The 21,825-nt window shown below is 38.9% G+C and overlaps 1 protein-coding gene across 4 annotated transcripts in view; it reads right to left on the minus strand.

The window, feature by feature from the left end:
* Positions 1 to 21,825, minus strand: part of PPP2R5C (protein phosphatase 2 regulatory subunit B'gamma) — an 88,954-nt gene that overhangs the window by 37,048 nt on the left and 30,081 nt on the right. Inside the window, exon 1 of one of the 4 annotated variants that reach the window (XM_005437858.4) lies at positions 18,574 to 18,779. The exons of the other annotated variants lie outside the window; for them this stretch is intronic. Coding sequence (XP_005437915.1) covers positions 18,574 to 18,667 — 94 coding nt within the window. The 5' untranslated portion in view covers positions 18,668 to 18,779. Of the gene's footprint in view, positions 1 to 18,573; positions 18,780 to 21,825 lie in introns of those variants that run through there. 4 annotated transcript variants of the gene reach the window in all.

The raw sequence follows: 21,825 nt of genomic DNA on the forward strand, positions 1-21,825 counted from the left end.
AGAAAATAGAAGGTGGCTAAGAAGCTGACTTGAGTAGACTGTAACTTTTGTGCCGGGAACACATGCACACCTGCAGAGTAACTCCAAGATGCCCCAAGAAGTCACACTGATCTTCAGCCACATGCCAAGGACCGTCTGGTTACGTTCTTTTAGTTAACTGCATGGCAACTGCATCACCTTCCGCTTCAATGAAGCGATAATCCCTTACTTCCAAATTGCTGAAGTTAACTGGCATATCTGAAGAGAGTGCCGTTAGGTAAAAGTTTCCATCATTGAGCAGCTCTGGTGCTCCATTCCCCAGTGACCATGGGAAGGCCACGGTTATTCAGAAGCTACTCCTTACAATTATTCACAAACTGACAGTCAGAGCTGTCATCGAGCAATTTATTTATTTTTTTTTAAACCAAACCAAGCAACCTCTCCGATCATATCAAAACACAAAACCCATGCACCACCCCACCACACACCTCTATTTGCTAGCCACTATTTACATCATTTTCACAGAATCTGTTCCTAAGATTATAATAGTGCTACTTTTTAAGATTCTTTATTCAGTCCAAACACTTATCCCTACCAGTAGCCATACTTCAAACGAGTACTATTTCTGGTCTTCTACTGGAACAGGAGCGCAGTTTTTCAGAATCACAGAGAATTTCAGTCTTACATTTGGATTGAATGTCCAGCTATTTCTGACACAGATTTACACAAACATTGTTTTATGCCTAATTCTGCATTATTTATCCTACTGTCCTTTTTGTAAGATAGAAAAATACACTAGAAAAAGTATCAAAAGAAATGAGGTACCATGAGAACAAGGTAAGCCTCTGGGCCTGAGGGATTAGCTTTTCGTCTTGTTCAGTTTTTTTCCTTCCAATCCCAGTATAACTGTTAGATCAACTTAAGTGAACGGCCTACAGAGATGCAAGCTTTACCCCTTCTATTTTAACAGTACCGATACAGAAGTAGCTATTAATTTTAAAATCTTCATCATCATCTTTGACTGTGGCCTTACCACATAAGCTTGCTGATGAGTATGGGGTATGTTTCTTTCCACTGTATAATTTATACCATCTGTGCTTTTACTCCTAAATTAACTATATGAGTATCTCACACTGTCAAAGGCAGCACTTTCAGTCCATATCTCAGTTTGAAACACCAGGGGAAAGACCAGGTACTCAGCTACCAGCTGCCTCAGCAGAACACAGATGGTTAGTTGTAAAAGCTAAAGTTTTTTCAACTTTGTATGAAAACGAGCTCCTTGGAAGCTTCAGGTTTGTCCTCAGCTGTTCTTACTGCAAGTTAAAGGTAAATGACTCACTGCAAATGAACAGTCTGCAGTGGCAACTGCCCTCCCTCCATCCTTGCTTGCTTCTCAGCCAGGATGTGGCTTCATTCTGCACCCAGGAGCTACAAACAGACTACAGCATGCTGAGCAACCACCGTATTTTTGTTAAGGTACAGCATAGCTAACGAATTAAAACATAGCTATATTCTAACAAATCAAGATTTTTCCCGTCTTCATATTAAAACAAATCTTGCCTGGTTTAAGATGATGAGAAGTAGAAAAAGTAAAAATAAACTAGAGAACACTGAAGTTCAGTTTTTAAGTGCCTAAACATACACTCAATACGGTATGATACATGTATATTTTTGCCTTGTAGGACTGTAGAGAACTTGCTGTTCTCCAGATAACATTTTTTATGTTCCTTCAAATCTAAAAGTTAGATTTTTAGTTTTGTAGTGTAATTGGTCACCACTGGGCATTGATGATTGATCCATCCCCCATCTTTTCTACAGAAGCTCATTTTTCTATGACAACAATGTAATTCAATAGTTGCTGAATGGAGGACAAAAGGCAAGGCAGGGTAAGTAGGTGACCCAAAGATGTCACACAAAACAGCTGTTTTCTAGTAGACTGGAACTGAAACAGAGCTTGAAGTGTAAAGTTTTTAGGTCCTGTTCTGACAGGAAGAAGTTGATATAATTTCTACCACAAAACGCGATTTGTGGTCAGTAGAACTCATTACATCACATCATTTTGAAAACAGAAAACAAGAAATATGGTTGATAATTTGCAGAAAATACATACAGAAGATAAAATTCATCTCAGTTCTGTGAGCACTTTCTTGCTCATATGTAAAGGCTCAGGGGTTCCAGTTTTGCTCACCTGATAGCTTCCCATTTCACAAGAAAAACAGCTTTTTTCTTTAAAACTACCAGATACCCATAGCTACCAATGAGACTATGTACACACACCTCAGTAAAAAGTTCCTCTCCTTTTAAACGGGCAGCTAGATTTTTCCATACAGAAAGACACACGGAGGCTTAAGTCAAAGAATACACAGACCACCCCACAAAGGAAAAGCATGTGCAAAACAAATGTCATAGAAAAAAAGACTAACTAAAACCCACGTGCTAAAAGTAACTGCTTCTGTAGGACACGGGTGTAAGAGCAGATGTCCAAGCGTGTACAGCAATTTCTGCTTGCAAGCAGATGATACAGCTTATAAAATGTGTCTGCAGACCTACTGAAGAGCTAGGGTTTTTAATGATAAATAGAAAGGAAAACCAACATTGAACTGTTAACTAGGGTGCTACCCAGAACATACCATCAAGCATATTGTTAACACATTCCATTCTGCTGCTGGCAAAAGCAAGTATTGGTGTATTTCAAATTTGGTGTCCATCAGAGAAGCAAGCAGCATTAGAGCTTTAGTGAAGCTTTGTAATTTGCACTATATACTTGTACTTGAACAATGGGAGTTCAGTATCTTGCAATGCTTTCTTAGACATTTCAGGTGACAGTACCATGGCAGCAGTTTTTCAAAGAATGAGCAGAGTTCAAGATCTTGAGTGAGAGAAATGGAAATTGTCAGACATGAAGGTAGAGGGATTGCAAGGCATGGGGAAAAAGGACATAATCTGTTGAAACATGCATTTACCAGAATTAGCACTTTTTCCAGAACTAGTGATCAAGTCCCTAAAAAGAGGAGGACATAAAACAATCACAGAAAACTAGAAAGAATATTACAAAATCCCATCTAGCATTTGATAAAATTCCCTTTAAAATATTTACCTTATTTTGAAATTGTTACATTACTATCCTAATCCAAAGCAAGGAATATTTTTCTGGGTTACAGAACTTAATTTTTATTGCATTTCTATTACTTGAGAAACAGAATTTTCACTGATTTTATTGAAATCATGATGATAATAATTAACATTAGATATGCCACTCCCCCAGTTAACAGTATTCTATCCTAATACATGATATTGGAAATAGGGCAGTGTCACAGGGAAAAAAACCACCTTCCAATTCACACATGGAAAAGTTTAATTAAAGCTATTATTTCTAGCAGCAGTTAAAAATAAGCCTGAGGAATAGAAGGAAGTACTATAACTACATACAACATGCAATATTTTATACTGTAACTAGAAACCCTGGGAGTGGGAGTTTGGCTGCAGATACCTCAAAGCAGGCATGATGTTGTTGTATGCATACCGTGGACTAGCAAGTACATAAAACATGCTGCTGTTTATATTGTTTTATTTGGAACATCATTTATCCTGTAGAAGCATTTCTTTGCCAACAGAAGCACTTAAAACAAGAAAAATGACCACAGCGACCAAAGCCACAGGAACACTCATGGAAAAACAGAGTGCTTGTATTAGACTCAAGAGAGCATGATATATAAACATTTTAAGTGGCACAGAACAAGAACAAACTTCTGCTCTTTATCTCACTATTGAAGATAAAGGGATGCACATGTAAGCAACATAAAAATAAAAGAATGAGCTCTAGGTTATAAGATCCTTCTCTAATTACCATGTATTATACCTGTAAACACTCCTACAGAGAAGTTCTCAATAGCCTTTTTTTTTTTTAAAAAAAAATACTTAACACATTTCCTGTCCTGTCAGAAACAGGACAGTAATGATTAGACAGACTTTCAGTCTGAGCTACAACAACAAAGCTCACTATTCCCAATCAACTCTTGATTTGTTAAAAATATTTTATAGCTCCTCTGAACTTCAGAACACACTCGCTATTCCTATCAGCTATTATCATAGTCAAGTTGTCTTGTTCAAGGCCAGTGAGAAGCTGAGCTAAGCATGGTGGCTGTACGTGTAGGGGAAGCTCCCCATCTCAAACAGTACTTGTACAGCAGAATGAAAGTGTGACCCTGTCTGCATCAGCTGCCTTTGTGCAGCACCATGATGCTCAGTAGCAGTCCAGGTATTCAGGAGAGGGGAAAATGAGAATCAGCTGTCATTACAGGCTATATCCACTCCTCTGCTTTCAAGGAACTGAGCTGCTGCCAGGAATACCTTTTGGCTGTTCTTCAGATAACAAAGTTGTTATTGGAAATAAAAGCTGCTTTTCATTTCCCTGCATTTGGAGAAAACTGCACTTTTCCAAACTCCTGCTGTTTCACATTCAGTAATGCACCTAAAAAAACAGGCACCCAAAATATGAGAACTACTTTCCCATACATTGGTAGAAAATAACGATGCTAAAATCACACATGGCACATTTTCTACCTAAAATTCAAAAGCAAGCTGTATTTTTTTCATTTTCAAGTAGTTCAAATTTTTAGACATTCAATTACTACAGTGGTCTTATTTAAAGAAGTCTTATTTCCAGCAAACAAACCCTGGTTACTAGTGAACATTCAACCTTTGCATTTTCAATAAAGCAATAGCACTGATATTGCTTCTACGCTGATCTGCAGTCTGGATAAAGCCCTAAACAAGATAAACAAGTTATTTCACTTATGACAGCTTATATATGAAATCAATCTTAATCATGATACAGAAGGGGGAGAGGGGAGAGGCAGGTAGAAATTAAGTAGAAAGGTACACAATATTAAACATTTTCAGTTTCTACATAAAGAAATCTCTTGCCTAAATTTTCATATGAGCAGCTTTTCATTGGATTATGAGACTTAAAGCAGTAATTCTTCCATTTAATGTTAAAATAAGGGCTGTTAGAATCAAACAAGCCATTATCAGACAAATTAAACTGGGGGGGGGGGGGGGGGGGGGGGCGGTGCGGGCAAAATAGACACCATCCCCCAAAAACACAGCTTGAGAGCCTGAAAAATGAGAAGCACATGTTTTGTCAGCCCTGAAGTGAAGGTCAAAACAGGTGCTTCACCACACTAATCCCCTCTGAAAGCTGCAGTCCTTGGGGAACCCAGTGCTGAAGGCTATTGCCAGTGGCAGCTATCTCCTAACTACGAGATTACACGGTGGTTTTGAGGATAGAGAAACTAAGTAATGACATTAAACTGTCAAAGATTTAAGATGGGAGATTTTAAGGACTGACTGGTAATGAAGTAGGAAAAAAAGACTACCGTCATTTTATACTATTTGACATAATTTTTACACACCGAACAACCTGAAGCACCAAAATTACTTCCAATAATATCTTTTCCAGGTAGAGATCTTAAATCTGATGATGGTGAAAGTAGATCAACAGTGAAAAATCTGTGCATTTAATTATCTAATGATTTTTCACAAGTGGACTGACACCACACTGGCACCTAAGCTCCTGCTTTATGAAGAGTTTTACTAGAAGTCAACTATTTTCTTAGAAGCCATATGGAATTTTAAAAAACCTTGAGAACATATTTGTAATAATATTTAAGTAAGGGGGTTTAGACTATATTAAAATGTTTAAAAATAGAAAGTGAAGAGTAAGTGATAACTGTATAAATACTTTAAAGGCAATGTACCATAAAGAGGAAAACAGAAATGCTCATACAGGAAATGACAAGTGAAACAAGCTGAAATGGGCTTAAGCTAATGAAATAAAAATCCCACCTGAAAATTAGGGAGAAAAATGACAGGGAGGATAATCAAATAGACAATGGAAGAAAAAACTGTCTTAACAAGGGAAGAGAGAAACCAAACAAACTACTCTCAGTAGTGCTTTCTGGCATACTAACAGTTAATATGACAGAAAAACTCATTTTAAAACATGAAGCACTTACTAGAAACCTATGAGAAAAATCCTCAGTTTTCTAGCTGTTATAGTGTACTTGAAACCATTCTCATGGCATAACCCCAAACTTATTATACAACATCTTCAATTGCACTTGAAAACTTTAAAATTGTTTTTAAATATATATAACAGCCTCTAAAAAAATTAAGCACTACTGTGGTAAGACCAGACTTCAGTTACATTACAGAACATAATTCAAGTGCATGGTGTAATGCAGAAGATTTCTATTAAGTAAACTGATGAAACTCATGGCCCACTGAATAAACTGCCACTCTGGACGCTTGGTCGAAGTATCAGCTAACCCAGCCTAACCATCTGCTGTAAGCAGAAGTGCCATTTCCTGAAATATACCCAAACTCCACGCACCAGCCTGTAATTTGACTCAGACACTGCTCAGGAATCTATGTAATTTGCCAATCAATGTTACCTGTCACACACCTACAATAAATATAACTCAAGGAACAATCAACTGCCAGAATAACTTGGTTACTTCCCCAGAGCGTATCAGCCTGCTTCCTCATCTCCTCACTCCCTGTACGTACGCTAAACCCTGGGGCTTACTGCTTGCTTTCTAGCGGATGCTTCTGAATGACAGAATAGGTGAATTTAATTATGACATTTTGTATAATTATTAACAGATATCACAAGAATTCATTGAAGAATGCGGGGTCACGTGTTGGCTTAGAACGAGATGACACAATAGATTAGAACGCATGAAGAAAAGCTCCCCCATGGTTTTCTACAGTCAAACTTACACATTTCACACCCTAATGCAACCGAAACCAAAAGCCCAGCCCTCATGCAAGAACTCTGGTTAAGTAAGAAGCACAACTGCATGCACTTTCCAGCTTGCCTGAAGCTAACATGTATTTTTAAATTAACAAAAACTTCCATAACTTTTCCTTGGTGACAACACTGAATCAGCTTACTATATTCTCCACTCTTCAAAATTAGAAATAAGATGGGGAATAGGGTAAGTCTTCTGAAAAGTCTGTTCAAAAGGAACAGCTTTAACAGCATAGGTTAACTGAGCTGAGATGCAAACTAAGGTCCTGAAAAACTGATCAACAATTAAAGTCATCCCAAATCCCCACACAGCATTAAAACTTCCATTATAAGATATGCAAAAGTATCACCAAATACCAACATGACTTTTTTGTGTTTTTTTGAGACCAATTTCTTAATAAATTTTAAACAGACAGTAAGTCCCATCCCCTGTGGTTTGGGTTTTTTTCTTTGCTTGCTTGTTTTCTGGGGGTGGGGTTGGAGTTGGAGTATTTTTTGTATTCCCTGAAAAACCCTACTTTCCAATGCAGTGCATAGTCATCCTCATTTTTTAGCATAAGCAGTATTTAACTAGTCCCCTGTATGCCTGTGAAATTTACACGCCTGGTGTGATGACACACAGATAAAAGAAATGGTCAAGCACAACAGCAACAATGTTTCAGAAAGAAGAAACATTTTAGAGCTAGCTCAGTAACTTCCCTTAGCAGCCAATGCTGGCCATGTCAAATGCTGACAACAATTACTTAAAATGCTAACAGCAATGAACAGCAATTCCCTGATACGGAATAAAAATTACCTTTCAGCAAGGAAAGCTTTGACTCAAATATATTAGAAAGCCAACTATGCCTGTTTCAAAATGTACCAAAATCTGTGCTTTCAACATAATCATATTTCACAAAGATCAAAGATAAAACAGGAATGAAATGCTTAATCACTTCCCATTTAACTCAAAAATCACTCCTGTACAATCCCACATTGTTTTCCTCATATCATATTTGTCTGAAAACATGTACATTTCCTCAAAACAGATGTCTTCAGTCTCTGGTCAAACTAATCTTCAGTCTCACAAATGAATTCTATTAAGAACTGTACCCATTAACAAGGGTGTCTAACAGAGCCTATTTCTTATCTGCCAGAAAAGCTGACATTCTGCTGAGAATTTGCACCAAATTTCCAGCCCTTTCACACTGCAGAAAGACTGGAGAATTTAGTTATGTAGAATTAGACTGGAACTTCCAACAAATCTGTAAATTTACAGGGCACAAACAAGTTGCTTGGCACTATTAGCTATGAATCCCAGACTGACCCACTACTTCATGTGTCCAGAACCCCTGGACAGGTTTAGACATCTCACTGCCAGCATATTTCCCAAAATATTATTTTATTTACAATTTTATTTTTACACAGAAGAGGTGTAATGAAAGCAATTTATTTTAATTTCCTCCATTTAAAAATAAGCTTTATTATTCTTTATCCCTTAAGCTACATTAATGAATATTGGATTTCCAAGTAAGAGGGAGTGAGAAAAGTTACAGTGAAGTACATGCTCAAAATTTCACTTTATGGAGGATGTGTTTGTTCTGATTCAAAGGTCAGTAAGATCTTAATTTCCTACAGGGACAAGAACAACACAGTTTTTACAGCATGGATATAGCTTTAACAAACAGTCCTCAAAAAACCCCTGTGCATAAATATTTGGCTTTTAAGATACTTTATATAGAAGGTTAGATGTAATGAGAAAAGATATAAAAATATTCTGGGAATAGGTAAGAAGAAAGATTCTAATGTTAAGACTAGTAAATAGTTTGGAAAATATTTTTGAAGGAAAATTTACTACACCCAAAGAACAGACTATATACTTTTTCTGTAAACAATGGGATTTCAGGCTTTGATCAATTTTGTTCAAGTTCCCTCTCCAACATGGCTTGAGTAAACATAGGACACCTTTGAAACATCACTGACATTATTATGCTTTCACTTTGAATACAAAAGCAATATGAGAATTTGGTTCCAGAGGCTGTGTGAAGTCACACAGCTGGTAGCTTTGATCCAAAAATGCAAATTAGAAACCTTCCATAAAACTCCTCAAAAAGTGTTTTCAAATTAGTAGACTGCTACAACTAGAAAAGTCCCAAATGAATAATTTTTTACTTCTTTACATTTCATGTATCACTTTTTCTTTGTGTAACTTCAAGAAAATATTTACTTCACAAAATACAGATCATTACCAGTAGTAAGAACAATTATAGAAGTTGACATAAAACTTCCACGATGGCTAATAATCCAGAGTCAGAACCCACCCCTAATTTTAACTGCATTTTGAAAAAGAAAACTTACATGGCAAGTTATAGTAGAAATGGTACTGCATGATTTGTAGGTGTATTAAGCGGAATTGGTTAAAAGAGGTGCGGATGTGGCTTTAAAATATCATGCACTCAGAGCATCATTTAACTCACTTTAGTCATGAGAGACAAGAATTCGGGCAGAAGCCAAGCACCAGCTCTGCTACGCTGACAAGACTGTACTTTCACTGGTATAGGGTGTTCACCTCCGGCAAAAAGATTAGAACATAAAACCACCTCCATCAGAGGAACATCTCTGTATGTGATGCAAATATTCCCGTATCTATTAAATATTGCTGGTGCTCACTTGATCTGTGTGGTTTACAATGCAGTTTCAGTAGCTAACAGTATTTGACAGCATATGGAGAGAATTAGCTGACTCTACAGAAGTTTCAGTTAATTATTAAAAGCTTTGAAAAGAAATAGAATTTTTCCTCCAAAACAGATATGCTGAATTTTGTTGCTAAAAAATATTTTGAGATTAATCACAAACCAGATGATTTACACCGATATAATTTTGCTTCCTTGAAAGAGCATGCAAATTACACCATAAAGTCAGTAAATGTAACTTAAAAATTCCAGCTGACTACCTTCCTATAATTTCATGGAATTTTCAGCTCAATAGAAAGTCCCCTCCGGAGATATTTTTACAGTCATACCCTTGAGAGATTTCAAGTGCAGTGTGAACACTTAACACCCTAATTGTTTCCAGCAGAAGTTATACATACACTTTTCACATGGGCAAAGGATCTATACAAAAGTAAAAACAACTCAATAAAATGAAGTAAGAGGAATGACAGAACAGAGTAAAAGCAGCAACAAGGTAAAGTACATCCTCCAACATAAAGTGATGCACAGTAAGTGAAGAGTTAATGAACGTGTTACCATGTTAAACGCAGCAGGAGCGATAACTAAGCAACCTACTTCAAATCTGCTCTAAGTATTAGAACACACTCCCCTTGAGTTGCTTCAGTATATACCAGTAAAAAACCATCAGTCTGTGTGTGTAGCTATGTACTGTGGCTATGCCTGGATGCCCTTCCAAAAAATCTAGCAAAACTATACAACAGCCAATACAATAACACACCTGTACCAGTATCAATCATCTGAATTGTCAGAGGACTATCTAATACTAATTGATGAAACTCTTCAGTAAAGACTTCATAATCCTATAGATATGAGGGGCCTAGGTTCATTAAGAATAGAACTGCTACTTGTTCTTGAGGAAGATGGTCCTGTTTCTCCTTTTTGAGGCAATACTTGGGAGGAACAGTGGGTGATTTTCAAAGCTAATGATCCGGTGTACAACTGGTTAAGTGATATTCATGAGCATCAGTGACCGAGAACTTGCTATGAGGATACAGGAAACTTTTGGCAAGATTGATATCTATGAGCTCCAGGAGTCAGGTTGAGTACCAACAGTGTCTGAGTAGCTTCGTAGGAAGGCACAGGTATCAGCCCAAACATGCAGCGGGTTCTCACCTCTTCAGATTATCAAATTATAATTGGCTCATATGGGAGAAAAGGGAAGAACAAGCATTTTTATCTCCTTTAAATCTCTAGCTGAGGTTTATCCATTTGATCCAAAGCCAACAACAACTACGACCCACAAGCAGGACAGATATGTGCTGGCCATGGGAAATCCCATTTATTGGATTAGCAGGGGTAAAAAAAACGTTGGAAGGTCTTTTGCACTGGAATATTTCCACAAAAGTAAAAACAAACATGTAATTTTACAAGTTACTGTAATTTTTTTAATTTAAATTCACTGAAAAAGAACTAGCACAATTTATCTCTGTCATGGAAGCACCTCTGAAGAAAATGATTAAGAGGTGTATTCCATGTAACTTTCTTCCTAGGAAGATTTTACTCACTTCTCACAACAGAGTCTCTATACCTTAAATGTTTACTGAATGTAAATATATTAAAGGAAATTAATATTTAAATAAACATACATGCTCAGACCAGTTAAGGTCATAATCCTTCAAAATACCCACTTACGTGTAAAATGCAAGAGGTGTGTGAAGGTGAAAATTATCATTACACAGAAAACAGAAGGATGACTAATTTCCTACTGCAGTACACACTGACAGCAAAAACACAGTAACATGAAAGGTGACTTTCTGAGATTTTTAAGTATGCTTTCATAATCAGTATAGGCCAGCTTCAGACGACAAAAAACATTAATACCCCCAAAAAGGCAAACTGAGCACGTGTAAGGGATATTATGCTTTATATTTATCAGGTTCTTGGAAAGTATTAGAAAGTTGAAAAACGGCAATTACCTCTGGATTCTTGACTTTTAACATTATGTCTTTATAATGCAGGAAGATTACCAGAAACATGTTGTAAGGGTCTGTGGTAGAAATTATACCATTGAACAATTTATGTTATAAACACCACAGAAAAGGAACAGTAAGGTTTGTTAATGCTGTATTCATTGTCTGTTTAAAGCTTGTTAAAATATGATACTGAGCAAATAAATTCAACATATTAGATTTTTTACAAAAGCTCGTAAACGTCAAGAAATGTGGGTGAAATACCTGACTGTACATTCATAAGTTCTAGCTTATTCTAGAGTTGCAGATGTTCTATAAAAAAACATGCCACAATCTTTTCATACTACTGCTGACTCCTAACAGATTATTAAGAAATGAACGAAACACCCTTTTAGTGTGCCGGTTTTTTAATCCTGCATGCAGTTCCAGTTGTTCATCTTTAACTGTTCGCAAAACCACATAAAAATCATTTAAAACACCATACCACCATAAACTGAGAGTTAACTCAAGTAAGTAACTCCTAATAGGCATGCTAGCACCAAATGTATTAAGAAGTCTGCCTTAATGACCAAAGCAGGAAAAAAAAAAAAAGGGGGGGGGGGGGGGGGGTAGTGGTGGGATAGTTTACAATAAGAGTATTGCTGTTTGAATTTAAAAGGCTATGTTAACATCGATATTGTAATATTTTAAGTGACGGTAAAGCCAGTCACTTTTTGGTCCAACATGCAACAAAATTACAGAACCACAGAAAACTATTTTTTTTCCTATTTCACCAACAAGAGACCATTTCTGCTAGTCTAACCCCCCACTCAATGCAGGGTGAGCTAAACAAACCCAGCTGCTCATGGCATTGTCCAGTCAAGCTTAAAGTTTCTCCAAGCACAGAGATTTCACAGGCCCTTTTGGAATCTTGTTCAGTGTTTAACCACTCCTATAGTGAAATGTTCTCCTCCTTGTATACAGTTGCAATCTACTGTATTGTAACTTGTATTGTTTTTTTCTCACACAATCACTGTGGACCTCTGAGAAGCCTGTTCTCTATATCCTCCCACCAACTAGTTGAGGACAAGCTATCCCCTTAGCCTTCTCCTCCTCAGGCCAAACAAACTCAGCTCTTTCAGCCTCCTTTTCTACATCATGAGATTAATGGCTACTGTTCTGCTTCCTTCTGAAGCGTGAGGGTTTGGCCTCTGCTTCCCATTTAATTACAAAATGGATAATTTTGTTGGTGTTTTTTATTGTAGCTTCGAAACAATTCCTCCAAAGCAACAGCCTTCTTGATTTTAAGTATGGTTAGACAAAAGTATCTTCAGGTCAACTATGCTTCAAGAAAAAAGAAACACATGCTGGGTTCTTTCTAAAACAAAAAAGAACTTTTCTCCTTTAAGAAATAAATTGCGTACTTCAGATTTAAACACAATATGCAGCTCACTTAAAAGTTGTTTCTTATGTTTACACATTGTCAAAAGGGCCTTGACCTTTCATAGTAAAGTATGAAAATATAAAAGTAAGTGGAAAAGCATCTTGCAATAGCTAGATATCACTTGGCTGCTTTAAGAGCCTGACAGTAGTTCATGGTTGTGGTGGATTGACCTTGGCTAGATACCAGGTACCCACCAAGCTGCTCTATTATCACTCCCTGCCTCGGCAGAACAGGAAGGGAAGAAAATACGATGAAAAAAAACCCCACTTGTGGGTCAAGATAAAGGCAGTTTAATAAAGTAATAACAAAAGTCGTGTGCATGGAAGCAATGGAAATCAAAAGATGTTTTTCTCCTCTTCCCAGCAGCATGCAATGTTTGGCCACTTCCTGGGACGCAGGGCTTCAGTATGGTAGCAGTTGCTCCGGAAAACAAACGTCATAAATAACAAATGCCCGCTCTTCCTCCTCCTCTCTCTTAGCTTTTATAGCTGAGCACATGTCATATGGTGTGGAACATCCCTTGGGCGACTGTGGGTCGGCTGTCGTGACTATGTCCCCTCCCAAGATCTGGCCCACCCCCACCCAGCCTACCGGTGGGGGTGGAATGTTGGAGAGACAGCCTTGGTGCTGTGTGAGCACTGCTCAGCAGTAGCCAGAACACTGGTGTGTTGTCACCACCTTTCTAGCTACCAAGCACAGCACTAGCAGGGTTGCTATGGGGCTCTGCCAGACCCAGTACAACGGTGATCAGGCAACCTTTCTGCTCCAGATCAAACGTGGCCTGAGCTCAGGGGAAACACCACAGACAGGTGCTTGATGCTGCGTTAGTACCCAACCCAACAGAACAATGATCTTTCAGCATGCTTCAACAAGTATGCAAATTTCTATCTATTGTCAGATATTACATCACAAAAACATGACCAGTGGTATTTTTAGCCCCGTAGAAAAAGGCCTATGTGAAGACTGAATATGAACTACCTTCCACAATCCCTCACTTAAGATTAATACATACGAGGAACACATAGAAAGAATGGACAAAGCTAACATCACTCGCATCTTTGAAAAAAGTCAAAGCATATTTCACATAAAGGAACTTAAATAATGACAAAGTCCAATCTGTCAAAAAAAAATTGCTGCTCTGGAAGGCAGAGGAGGAGGGTGGACAATGAGGCATTTCAAAGAGGTTATGGCCCACAGGAAGCATCAGTTTGAGTTAATGCAGTATCAGGGTGTTCTCACCCTCCTTCCCACACAACTTTCAGTATGTCTTGCAAAACATCTTGAAAATAATTTTTGAAAAGCATGAACAGGCATTACCAGTCCCAGCCAGTCAGCAATAAAGTAACTTCTATATTCTGCTAATTCTGCATCAGTAGATCAGAGCAAAGTTTTACCTATATTTTTTTCAAATATCTGCGCCTTGAGTTCATAAAAACACTAGTATTTGGACTACTGGTATGTACTGGTAAGACAGCATTAAGAGATATTTCTTATAGCATTGAACTGTATTCCTGATGAAAAACGTCTGCCTGTCCCGTTCCCCGCCCCGCCCCCCCCCCCCCCCCCCCCCGAATAAACATTTATAATCTGCCTACGGAGTTAATTACATTGATTTTCTGCCGCTAATGGCTCTCTGTACTACAGTTTTCAACAAGACAACTCAAAACAGTAAATATGAACTGGTAACCCAAGTCTAGTGACCGATGTTTACTATTTGTCCTAATCCAGGGTGCTCTTACAGCTGCTTTCTTTGCTTGAAGTGCTGAGATCGAAATCAAAAGATCCCAGTGCTTTCCCCCAGGCCTCATCTACATGGATCCTCCTGTCAGGGACTTGAGTGCACTTCCATCACCCTAGGGGGTTTGCTGCCAGAAGGACTCCATAAGGAGAAAGATGTATCTTGAAAACACCATCCAGCTCTGCTTCCTCCTTTTTATAAAAATGTTAAATTCTTAATAACTAATAATCCTCTTGTCTGTGCTGTCCTAATGTCATCTTCACAGTTAGTGACCTGTCTATGCATGCAGATCCTAAAAGGAGCTCTCCATGCAGATATCCCACGACCAGTCGCTTTGGCCACGTCATTTATTCCACAGTCAGCTACAAGCTCAAGTCTCTATCAAGGATCATAAACCACATTAGTTACTCCATGACCATACCAGCTGCTCAAACTGAAATTGTAGTTTTCTTGGAAGCTTTGGATCATTCCAATACAAGGTAAGTTTTCAGTTCACCATAACCAGTGACAAGCAGTTCAACTGACCATTATGTACCATCTTCGTATTCTAGAAAAAGGTCAAATGCAGCGGCAGCATAACTCAGATCGCCTGGAAAGCCTGTTGCAGGTGGAATGACCAAGGGCTCATCACCCCAGCAGGCCAAACACTCTGACTGAGGCAGTGCTTTCAGCATAAGCAAATAACATAGAGCAATGGCTCCATGCCACTTGCATTCAGTGCGGATTATGATCTTTTGGTGCTTGGTATTTTCCAGCAACGGGTCCAAAGTCATCTTCTGCAGACCTGATTTCTACACATTGGTCTTGAACAACTGCCAGCAGTTGTGACAAAGGGCATAGTCTCACAGTACCTGAACAAATGAACGGAGAACAGGTGTACTCTCTGTGATCAGGGTCAGTCAACAGTCCAGTGGCTGCTGAACAATTCTACAGTGAAGAGGCACACCAAGCCAGGTAGTCAAAACATCAGGATCCACATCAGCGAGATACGCGGCTGCACAACCACATAGTTGCAACCCAGCTGAGGCAATGGTCAAGGCCAAGCTAGAGCCTGAGCTTAAAGACAACTCCTGAGCAAAAGGGAAACCCTGATAAGACTTCTCACAGCTGTTTCCACAGCAGTCTGACTCAAGATTACATGGGTGGACCATATCCATGATGACCTTGAGTACTGTCAGCCAAATGAACTGCTGGAGAACAGGGTATTTGTGGCCCTGACACCACCTTATCCTACTGATAAATACTGCTCCTCCTTATAGGTGATGGTGCAGATACCAGCGTCAGCAACAGCAGTCAATAAAATTCTGACACCCTAATCTCCTATTCATAAGACTCATAACATCATTTTTAAAAACCATCTGCATCTATTTTTCTAACTATGTTGTTTTGGCAAAGCTGCAAGTAGCCCAGACAATAAAGCTGTCTGCAGTTCTCGGAGGGGCAAAAGGAAGGGGAGCAAGCTCCCGTCCCATGCCAGATCAGAAGTTCTCTTTTTTATTCTGCAAATATTACATGCTCCATATGATCTAGGTACAGAAAGTGCTTTAGAATGAACTTTAAAAGGAAGACTGTAATTTTTATTTTCACAATCCTGATAGTGCAGTCCACAAGGCTTCACAGATATTTTTTAAAAATAAGATTAAGGTAAAATATGGTAGCTACAATATAAGGGTAAAATAAAATACAATACACCATCTCAAAATTTTACATTAAAGATTATATGAAATTGGTGATAAAGCAGTATCTTCTTTATTACAACAAACTAGATCTACCAGAAACAACTGAGGGGCTTGTGCCCCCACCCCCCTGCTTTTGACATTGACATTGAAGTTTTAGCTCTTACAGCTGCAAAGAGGCGTACTTCTATAAAGTTAATCCTATACTGCAACAAATGATGTAAAAGGACAACTGTAAAAACAGCATGGATTTTGAGACAAACAGTAAAAATGTGTCATTAGGCTTCAAAGTTAACAGTTAATTTTTACTGTTATTAATTTTGGATGTATTGTTCTGACAGGCTTTATTTTAGAGGAGGATCAGCACTGGTAGCATCAGAGCAGCTAGTGAGATAAGGTACACACAAAAAAACCAATGCAACTTCTGTGTGTATGTATGTATGTATGTATAGAAGAGATGCCTTTCATCTCCCAGTGTCAAGAAACTCCCTTGGGCTACAACACCAGGGTCATATCTTACTTCCTACCACCTGAAAAATGCAAAGCAATCTCCCCAGTTATTCCTTAACTGCTTACAAGAAAGTCCACCCCCATCATCCATTAAAAAAAACCACCACCACAAACAAACCAGAAAAACCCACACAAACAAAATACTCCCAACCCCCAAACCAAAACAAACCACAAAACTCCTTAACCTCTACTGTACTATCCAGTGCACCAAGAATTCAAGTCAAATTCAAGGAAACTGAAGGAAAGTCAGTATCAGAACAATTTCTTAAAATCTGTTGTTTCCACAATTATGTATTTGATTGGAGCAACAACAGGGATAATAAATTCACAAAAACCTTTTTATTGTATTGAGACAAAGGATTATTAAGGCTCATCATTACAACATTTCATCATTCTGATTCCAACCTTGGTTTGTTTTCCTAATGTGCACCTTGAAAAGATGGTGCTTCTCCCCTTCCAAAAGGCTGCACCTATCAGAGAATTAAGGTAATTTCTCTGGAGTGAAAAGCAAAGGCCTGTCTACAGGTCAGGCAGATGCATTTATATTCCCTTGACAACAAGCACAGTCCCTTATTCTAACTCAAGGGAATGTTACTGCATTCCCCCCCCCCCCCCAGACCAAAATTAGAGTCTTCTAGAATACATCCAGTCCCACTTCAGACAGAGAAGGATATGGCTCTTTTAAAAGGTAAAGAGAAATCGTGATTTCTTTCGTGATGAAGACCAGTGCTACTGCTTAAGGCAGCAAGCTTCTTAACAGTTGGGTTTTTTTTTTTTTAACTTCCAAAGCAAAATTTGTTTCAGTGTATGGAATATTAATAAAAAAATATACTCTTTTCACTACTAACATGTAGCCTATACCAGTGAAAACTGAGAAGCAAAGGTACTTAAGAACAGTATCAGCTGTGTTTCTTGCATATAAATGCCATTGTTCAAGGTGTGCTGATCCCATCTGATGTATGTTCTGCTCTTGTAAGAAGTTCTAAACCAAAATCACCTTAAATAGATGCAAAAAAACCCTCGAAAAAGCTTTTGTTGGTTAACAGCTAGCCAAAAATATACACAAAACCCCCATACAGCAATTCAAAATCTTACAAACTGCAAAAATACAGGAGATAGACGCTTAGTATTATGCAAACGTGTCATACCAACATGTATTTTTCCAATGAATTATATAAAACGTGGATTTTCAATGCACTAATTCTATCAACCCGAAAGAATGCATTCTGTGAAGAAATTTAACATTCAGAACTGCACAAAGCGACAGGCACATAAGAGCTTGCTTGTTAAAGCCGAACCGCATCTCTGCTAGGAAATGCTTTCTGAATACATAAAGGATATTTTCACAATAAATGTCACGTCTCTTTCCCCCCCCCTTCCTCCCCCAACAACACTTGCAATTATTTTACGCGCTGCAGCGGGTTTGGAAGGAGCTCTATCTGAACGATTCGCACAAAAAAGGCTTTGAAGCGCACCAACCGTTTGCCCTTATTCTATATAAACTGTACAGTGATAACTTGGCTCTTCCCTCCCCCCACTCAATACCTTTCTGGGTAGTGACTTCACATCCTTTGACATCAGCACAGCTTGAAAGGGGGATGGGAGAGTTACGGCTGAAAGCAGCAAAACCTGCTTTTAACTGTGTACGCAAACGCCCCGACGGATCCTTCAGCCTTCCCCGAACGCAATGAACAGGAGCGGGTTTGCCCCCCGCCGCGGCCGGGCCCCACCGGCCCCGGCCCCGGCCCCACAATGGCCATTTCCGAGCGGGTCGCAGGGTCGCGCCGCGCTCCCGCACGCACAATAACTCACCTCTAATATGCAAAAGGGCCACGGGCTGGAACGGCCCGTTGGAATTGGCTGCGTCAACCACCATCCTGCTGCCGGCTCTGTTACATGTCAACATCTAGGCTCCGGCAGGCACGGCGGTGTGTGCCTTAAGGCAAGGGACCGGCCTCCATTTTAGTTTAAAAAAAGACAGAAACTGAAGCGCTCTGCAGCTGGAGGGAACTGGCTGGTCTGTGATGTCAGCGGGCGGGAGGCGCCCCATTGGCTAACGGCAGCAACTTCAAATGACACCGAGGAGGCCGCAAATGAGCGGGGGCTGCTGCGGGGCTGTCACCGCGCCCGCGCCCCCCGGCCCGGCGCAGCGGGGGAGCAGCAGCCGCAGCCTCCGCAGGTGACTGGGCTGTTGCGCCTGTTTGTTTGCTTCAAACCAGGATGATCTCACCGCTGCTCTAGTATCGCCCCCCCCCCAATATCCAGTACGCACCTGCTCGCAGGAGCGCACGCATTCTGCTCCTGCCTCCTTCCAGCACTTACTACTCACTCTTTACTCCCTCCTTCCCTAAGGCTGCCAGGAATACCCACCGGGACTTAGCCCCCACAGCACTGAGGGCAACAGCCACAACTTCAGCTTTCAAGAGCTGTAATGAAAGGTAGTTCATAGTAAGGTACAGGTCCTTTAATTACTATTATTCTTAGTGATTTATAAACATAAAACCTCATAAGCATTCCCATGAGCTGTTTTATGACTGGTTGCTAACACATTATGAATAAAAATATAGACATAGGACACTCAGGAGATGAAAACCCTCATGTTTCATGCTCATCCAAGTATTTCTTTCATTCCAGAAACATACCTATCTCAAGTTTACCTTGATTGCTGTAAAACTTGGATAATGCAGAACTCTGAGTTTCCTTTCTAGAAATTTCTAGTAATTACAAATAACTTGTTTTTAATTATTAAAAGATAAGATACTGCAGCACTAAGAACCAATATATAGGCATCTGAAAAAATTTTTGCTGCATAACCCCAGAAATTCAGAGTACAACCATTTCTAAACTTTAGTTAAATTACTTAAGGTATTTACAACAATTTCTATACTCTTTTTAGTTAAATTACTTCAGGTATTTGGAACAAAACTGCAAGCAACCTCTTCCTCATCACCTGAGACCTGCGTGTCTATTTTTACAACAGGCTGTTTGAAGGACTGTTTTGTCTCCCAGGGACTGCAACTCCGGGAATGATGCTCTAAGAAGCAACGTTATATTTCCACTATCTCCAAATCTGTGCTTTTCCCCAAATGCTATTTGCACTTGTATGTCACCTTTAAATATTTAATTACTTGTTTTACAATGCTATCTTAACTTAGATCTTTCCAAAGGAGGAGTAAATCAAAAAAAGAGGAAGAGACTTTTCAATTAGGTAAGTTACATAAGGCAATGAAAACGTGGAACAAAAATTACAGGGGATATGCATACCTGGTTGGAAAAATTATATGCCACTACATAAAATACTACACTATCAAAAGTGAGTTAGAGCTGTACTAAATATTACTGAATTGGAAGAAGGAAAAAGACTAACTGGAATATAAAAAAAGAAGAATATTACCCGTAAGGCACATGATAAAATCAATTGGATTTACTGATTCACAAGGCCTAACTTGAAGTAGTGCCTCCTGGATGTCACAGTTGAAGAAGGATGTAAACCTGGCGAGAAAGTGCAATGATGACCAATCTAGAAAACATTACTTAGTTTAAAAAATACAGCTGCTCTGTTTGGTATGGTGTGGGTTGTTGGTGGCTTTTCTTTGGTTGGTTGGTTTGGTTGGGGTGGGTTTTGTTGGGTTTTTTGCTAGAAAGGCCTAAACTGACCAAGTCTTTTAAAGCATGATTATGGAGATGGAGTGCATTAGTTTTTCTACATTCACTACGCCCAGGAAATTCCTCCTACATCAAGGAAGATCAGGTTAGATACTCAATCAAATCCTCTCACAATAAGCATAGTGAAACTAAGTAGGAGACTGCAGACTTTCTAGTAATTTAAAAAATGGCCAAACATCATGAATGATACAAATGTAGCTGGATCCTGCTTTTGAGAACATCAAAATGGATTACATCAGCTTCTGATGCCTTTTTGAACCTCTGTAGTCTTAGGAAAAAAGTTAAAGAAATTTGTTCTTCCAGTCCAGGCAAAAACAGAGGTGTACTCCCAAAAAAAGTCTTTAAGTTAGTATGGAGTTTTGGTCTTATAAAACAAAAAGCTAGCATAGAGATATGCCTTTAACAAAACTGGATTAAAAAACAAAACCAAAACTGACCTCAAAGTTTTCTACAATATCTTGATCAATTAAGGAGAAAACTAAAGAACTGAGACTTTTCTTGCAATATTTTCATATGCAGAATTTTGTAAGCAAAATCTGTTTCTTTTCCCCATTTAAATTACAATTAGGCTGTTCTATAGTTATAAGCTGCAGTATGAAGTGGCACAAGTTAGGTTTAAAATTGTAGTTTATTTGGTAACCACATCTTTAAGAGGCAGCTGCTCTGTCTCTCCTTGTGTCTTTGCTTTTATGGTCAACTGCTGCTGTCTCTTTGAAACTCCCTGAAAGATTAAAATGGCTATGCAGACTGCTGGTCCAATGGCATACAACTTAAATACTGTACTGGAACACAACAGAACAAAAAAAGGAGCATCACTTTAGTTACAGTGCCATTTCCTATTTTATACATAAGCATGACTTGAATAGCTGGAGGTTCATTAGCAAATTTTAGGTCATGGCTTAAGAGTCAACCCCCCCTACACTGTTCTTACCTAAAGAGAGTAAACGTGCTATTTGCAGCACTAGCGGTAGTATTGGCAGAACACTAAGTCACATTCACGTAAAGTTTTCTCTTGCAAGATAGACATTACCCTGTTCACATTTCTTCCTCTTTGCAGGACTGTTAGATCTGAGGCCACTACTTGGTAAACTACCATGAAAGTGGTTTAATTCAGTATATTTCTGGTGTGCTTTTGACAGGATACTAGCGGAACTGAAGAAATCAATCTTTGTAAGACCTTTAGCTCATTAATCAAATCTGGTATCTTCTCGCCAGTCATACAGATTGAGACATACATTCTGATCAGGAGGTTTGTATACCCTTCCTTTGTTTTAGCCTTAAGATATTTGATTTGCCACCAAAGGAAAATATTTACTTAAAGTGAATTATTTTGAGCAACTTGGGGGGGAGGGGGGCAGCGCAAAGAAAACTGAGTTAGGAATTGACTTACTAATGGGG

The sequence above is a fragment of the Falco cherrug genome, chromosome 7 (assembly GCF_023634085.1).
Source record: "Falco cherrug isolate bFalChe1 chromosome 7, bFalChe1.pri, whole genome shotgun sequence".
NCBI classification, from domain to species: domain Eukaryota; kingdom Metazoa; phylum Chordata; class Aves; order Falconiformes; family Falconidae; genus Falco; species Falco cherrug.